Source organism: Uranotaenia lowii, chromosome 3 (assembly GCF_029784155.1).
Source record: "Uranotaenia lowii strain MFRU-FL chromosome 3, ASM2978415v1, whole genome shotgun sequence".
In the NCBI taxonomy this organism is placed as follows: Eukaryota; Metazoa; Arthropoda; class Insecta; order Diptera; family Culicidae; genus Uranotaenia; species Uranotaenia lowii.
In genome coordinates this window covers 218,304,575-218,310,574 of record NC_073693.1, presented here as the reverse complement: position 1 = coordinate 218,310,574, position 6,000 = coordinate 218,304,575, and the positions used below count along the sequence as shown (strand labels likewise).

Below are 6,000 nucleotides of genomic sequence, written 5' to 3'. Positions count from 1 at the left end.
GTATCGCGTTTACATTTCTGTTCGTGATAGACGAAGGAATAATGTGTCAATGGTCGGATGAACTCTGGTATCGACCATTTTTGAATCGCAATCTTTTCATGATTTAAGTTTTAAATCGGAAAAAATCAACCCAGAGAGAGGGTTTTTTGTCAATAGGAGTTCTGTTGGCTTTAAATCTCCCCGCGAGGATCATAACCAGCGCCCTTGAATACATCCTGCGACTTGTCATCACAAATAAAAACTGTGCCATAAAGTGTTGTTCTCAATAGATAATGTCTCGTTTATTTAACATTAGCCTGTAGCAGCGATGGACGTTTGTTTAAAATATTTGTTTTCTTACACTACTTTACAAAATAGACTTATTTTTCGCTATATTATAGATTTTAAAAAGATGAAGGTTCTATTTTTAATTTTTTTTTGTCATTATAAGGAAAGAAAGAATTACTTGCACAAGTTCTTCATCATTTCATGCGTTATTGTGTATTGAACCATTCAGTTTTAAGGCAACTTGCTTTATTTTTTAATTCAGTCTACTTCAGCAGTTTTTTATTATCCGTTATTCGTGAAATTTGTGATTTACGAAGTTTCAATTTGTTCCACATTTTGTCTGCAGGAAATAGAGATGCCGTTTCAACATTAAAAAGGTCAGTTCCCAAGTCAAATTCCATTTGCCCTTGGGTAGTTGTTCCAGTTCCAAATAATCTATCGCCCAAACGATACGGCACATGAATTTTGAGGATGCAAACAACATATTCATTTTCAACTCATCTTGCAATCACACACGCTCAAACACGCACATTGTTAAAACAAAAAATTGGACGGAGAGGATTGTGTTTGCTTTCCAACAAGAACAAATTGAGATTCCTATAGACCCGAATTTTGAATCGGGGCAGTTTTAAGTTGTATTAAAATACTTTGTTTGCTCGCAGTTTTCTTATTATATTGTGGTTTTACACAGTAGGGGTAGGATTCATATCACAATATTTGTTTGATTTCTTTTTTTTTCTCATTCGTATTTAGCAGTACTCGCATTCTATCTAGCGTGATACGTCGACGTATATTGTTCTAATACAGACTCTTAGTATTAACAATCGGCCAGCAAATATTCTAGCGTGTTCAAGGTGCATTTCCTGGGAGGAAATTTTCTTTAAGTAGCTTCAATAACTTAAACTCGATTTATATTTATTAAGTCTGATTTTGTCCTATTATGAGTAAAAGTCGGTATTCACAAACCACACAATCGCGATTTGGCGATCGATTATCAACAAGATCTTTTGTTTGTAAGTATATCTACAAATTTTACCTGATCTCGTCATGCATAAAAAATATATTTCGTGAGCTACCGGGGGATTCATCACCACTTGCTCGGTCATGTGACCCCAGATATTATATAAACAAAAAACTGCCTAACATTATAACAAAAGAAGCATCATCAGAGACGACTCTTAGATCAGGCGCTCTTCGGGCGGCGGCTTGAGTACGTTGTCCATTTCCAGTCTTGGGTTGCAATACTCCTGGGCGCTGGGGCTGTAGGTTCCCCGGGTGGCTCGCTTGTTCCGGGCCATCACCAGGAACGATCCGATCAGGGCGCCTGCTATCGCCAGTATACCGATCACCACCGGTACCACTATCAGTGCGATGTCGGCTCCACTCGTTCCCTCAGCCTCCAGTGTAGCCTGTTGGTTGGAAAAATAAAACTTATTAGTTCTATTTGAATTTACGGTTTTGTGGAATCGTCATGCAATCTTAAAATGAATTGAAATAATTACCTATGATATAAGAAAATAATATAACAAAATTTGAGTGTTTTTTGTAGCATGATCAACTAAATATTTGGCCAAAACTAGCAATGGGCTTTAGTTGCTGCCTCGAGAAGTGAGGACAGTGGTATAACGCAAAAGATATTGTGGACGAAACGTGTGAGACGAGATATAAAATTTCACATCACGTCGTAAGCCCGACTTTATTAGTACGGATAATAACGGCTTGAACAGTACTGAATTTTAAAAAAAATATAAGAGGGTCAACCAAACTACTGAGTGAAAAAATTACAATCGAGTATTGCGTTTACATTTCCGTTTATGATATGCGGAGATGAGGAAGCATACAAAATATTCATATCAGGAAACTCCTGGATCGCGCAAAATCAAACAATCTTTCAAATAGAACAACAGATTCGGGTGATCTGGAACATAAAAAATTGGTTTCTACAATGTTTTGAATCACCCGAGGCGATGAAAACTTCAATCTGACCTTTGGGCCGGAGTCACTGAACGATGGATCGCGGAGGTATTGTAAGGTCATTGGATCACGCGCCAGGTGTGTTAGTTGAACAACGAAACCCCTGCTGTGAGTAGTAGTTTCACCTTTTCTAGATCCAGTCAGAAAGGTGCCTTCTGCCTTAGGGGAGTGAAATCTATCGGAATCTGCCGATGTGTATGGAGGTGGCTATCCCGGTAACAAACTAGCGAATGCTTCTCCAGATTTTCACCAGCTTTGTTTTAGCCTGGGAATTGTAAAGTTTCAGAACACCTCTGTACAATGCCCTCGAAAGAGATAGCCTGGGGTCCGTATCTAGGGATTCTTCCCCTGAGGTTGGGACTTATATCGAATGGTTAAGTCGAAAAATGATATTTGTAGAGAAACTGGTGAAACTTTCAAACCTGAAAAAGGCAGATGATCTGATAAGATCACCGTCAATCGAGTTGATGGAAAAGAAGTTACTTTTAAAAACCCAAAGCTTATACAGTGGGTTGATGTTGATGATCGTTGAAGGCACAAAAGGAACTCCGAATCGTACACTCGAAAGGAGTTCAGCAGTGAAACGTGTGATACCGCTGAGGCAAGGAAGGCTGCTGCAATCCCTAAGTGAAGCGAAGCAATCCTTGAAAAGGATGTGTCAAGCGATCCCGGAACAAACTCCCGAACATTAAAGAACACTTTTTTCTCTGTAATAAACTTCTTTGTTAATTACTTCAAGAGAAGGCATTCTGCAACTGGTTAGTCCCAATTACGCGAATTGGAAGTTCCACGTGAAGCTGTTCTTGGATGCAGCGGAGGTCTCGGAAGTCCTGGAAGGAGGTGCCATCCCTCCTTAAGACGGAGCAGCACGGACCAAGTGGCGGCAGACAGATCGGAAAGCGAAATCCTCGTTGGTTTCGTTTGTGTCCGACGAATGCCTAGGAATTGTACGGGATAAGGAAACTGCTAGGGCAATGTGGAAAGCCCTGTAGGAACCCTTTGCTACGAGATCGGTAACGAGCCAGACGTTACTTCGATACCAGTTGGTTCGCATGCGGATGAAGGAAGGGTCCTCGATGCAAGCGCGTTTCCAAGCGTTCGACGATTTGGTCCGGCAGTTGAAGTCTGCTGGGGCGAAGTTGGAACCACGCCATCTGGTATCTCAACTTTTTCTGACACCACCAGACAGCTTTGATCCTCTGGTCACTACCTACTTACTTACTGGTAACGGCCCTCGAGAATCTGGACGAGAAATATCTTTTGCGATAAACAGCGACTGTTGGCGGAAGTATCTAAACGAAAAGAGAAGACTGGGTGGTGAAATCAAACGAAGACAATAGCACGGGGTCGTCGGAAGAAAAGGGTATCGACCGAAGAAATCCTAAGAGCCGAAATGCTTGGAATCGTTCAAACGGACTGCCGAAGCCGACAGCCGGAATCGTGGTATGGGCCACGTAAGAAAAGGAAAGCAGTGCCGAGAGCCTTTTGATGAAACGCAACGCCGTGCTTCAAGGCCCCTGAAGCGAGTACATTCTCGGACGTTTGTGGCCCCATCGATCCGGTGGCCTGGGACGGCTTTAGATATTTTGTAAGTTCTATTGACGACTTCACATATTGTGCGGTTGTTTATCCAATGGGCCCAAATAATTTGCTTGTTTCAAGCAATATGAAGCCATGGTTACGACGGAGTTGAAAATTGAAATTTCCAAGCTTGTTGTTGATTAAGGTACGGAATACAATTCGAATGAGCAGCGAGAATACTACAAGGCCAAAGGAATCCAGTTGCAACCAACCATTGCCTACTCTCCGCAGCAGAATAGGGTTACAAAAAGATTCAACCGTACCATCGCAGACCAGGTAATAGGTGTCCACGATGAAATTGCCACACTTTGAAATGACTCTAACTTTTAAATCGTTGGGTAGAATTTAATGAAAATTTGGGTGAATTTAGTTCATAGTGCATTGTAGACATCCTGATAGTTTTAAAGTCCTGTGATCAAAGTTCGGGGAAATGGAGTCAGAAGAACAGCTCGTGCCTGATAAAATCTTGCGCATTCATCACGAGAACAAGGATCTCTCGCATCGTTCCATCGCTAAAACGTTGGGAATCGCGAATTACACGGTGTCGCGAGGGATTAAGCGGTTCGAGGAACGATTGACAACCGATCGGAAGCCCAGAAGTGAAGGAAAAAGTATTTCATACAACACCAAAAATCACAACCGCGTAGTTGGGGCCTTCAACCGAAACCCGAACGCCTCCGTTCGGGATGTGGCTAAGAAGCTGCACCTAAGCCGAAGTTTTGTCCAGAAGGCCAAAACTAAGGCTGGGCTTCGAACGTTCAAGGTGCAAAAGGCCCCTTATTGCCACGAGAAGCAGAACAAGTCAGCCAAAACCCGTGCCAGGAAGTTGTACCTCAACATGCTGACGAAAGTTGAATGCTGCATCATGGACGACGGAACATATGTGAAGGCCGACTTCGAACAGATCTCCGACAACCTTTTCTGGAGCATGTCCGCACTCAGAAGTTGTCCAAATTTGCGAATCAATTCCTGGTTTGGCTAGCCATCTGCACGTGCGCAAACAATCTTCTGGCCGGATTTGGCCTCATGCCACTACTCCAAGGACGTGCTGAAGTGGTATGCGGACAATAAGGTCAATTTCGTGCCGAAAATGTTCAACACTCCAGAGTTCGCCCCATCGAGAAGAACTGGGCGATTATGAAGCAGCACCTTCTTAAACGACCTAAGGTAGTGAAGACAGTCGAGGACATACTGAAGAATGTATGGGTTTACATGCAAAAATCGGTTGATTCACAGGTTGTGCAGAATCTTATGGCCGGGATGAGGGGAAAGGGGCGGGCATTTGCGTATGGACTGTAAATAAAATACGAGTAAAATGGTAAAATGAAGTTAAATAGTTATTTTCCAATGAAAATTCGATAGCAATCGGAACCCTTTAAGAGCCATGCTGATTGATTCTGGTATACCGAAATTTTTGTGGCCGGAAGCTGTCCAGACAAATTTCCTCATCAACCGAAGTCCGACGTGTGCTGTGGGTGCTAAATCTAGCCCAAACCAAATGTGATCGAATGAGAAGCCGAATATCGACAAGTTACTTATTTTTGGTTGTCAAGCGTTCGGCTGGGTACCAAATCAGTTGAGGAAGGAGTTCGATTCGAAGAGCAAGAAGGCGATGCTGGTTGGTTAAGCTCCCAGTAGGTACCGGCTTTTGGATCCGGCTGTTCGAAAGATTATCGTTACTCGAGATGTGAAATTCAATGAAACAGACGCCGCATGAGCCAGAGAGGGCAGTTGAAGACGATGTTGGTGACGAAGCAGGCCCCGATGAGTTTCATCCTTTGAGCAGTGATGACTTAGTGGAATTCGCAAGTCCTTTGGCTGTGGTCAATCCAGAAGAAAATTCTGGCGCGCTCTTTTCGCAAGAAAGACGCGGTGACTTTTCAAGGTCTAACCCGAAGCGTAACGAACGGGAGCGGCTTCCAGGTAAGTTCCTTGACGTCATCACTGGTTTCCGAGCAACTTTGGTGTGAATTCTTTCCCAGATGTACCAAGTATATACGACGAAATTCGAGGCCGCTCAGACGAGTCTAAATGGAAGGACAAACTTGAATTCATGAGACAAATGACGTATGGGTTCTTGTAGAGCGACCTGCTGGTATCAAGCCCTTACACTCTAGATGGTTGTTTTCGACGAAAGAGAATGTGGACGGCCAGAAACCAGGGAACGACTATCAAGAA

At 43.1% G+C, this 6,000-nt stretch overlaps 1 protein-coding gene across 5 annotated transcripts in view; it reads right to left on the bottom strand.

The window, feature by feature from the left end:
* Positions 1-254: 254 nt before the first annotated feature.
* Positions 255-6,000, bottom strand: part of LOC129750905 (protein crumbs) — a 192,728-nt gene continuing 186,982 nt past the window's right edge. For 3 of the 5 annotated variants that reach the window (XM_055746076.1, XM_055746079.1, XM_055746081.1), the window contains one exon: positions 255-1,677. In XM_055746076.1, the coding sequence (XP_055602051.1) occupies positions 1,446-1,677 (232 nt within the window). In that variant the 3' untranslated portion in view covers positions 255-1,445. The remainder of the gene's footprint in view (positions 1,678-6,000) is intronic. The other 2 variants (XM_055746077.1, XM_055746080.1) reach the window with 1 other exon arrangement.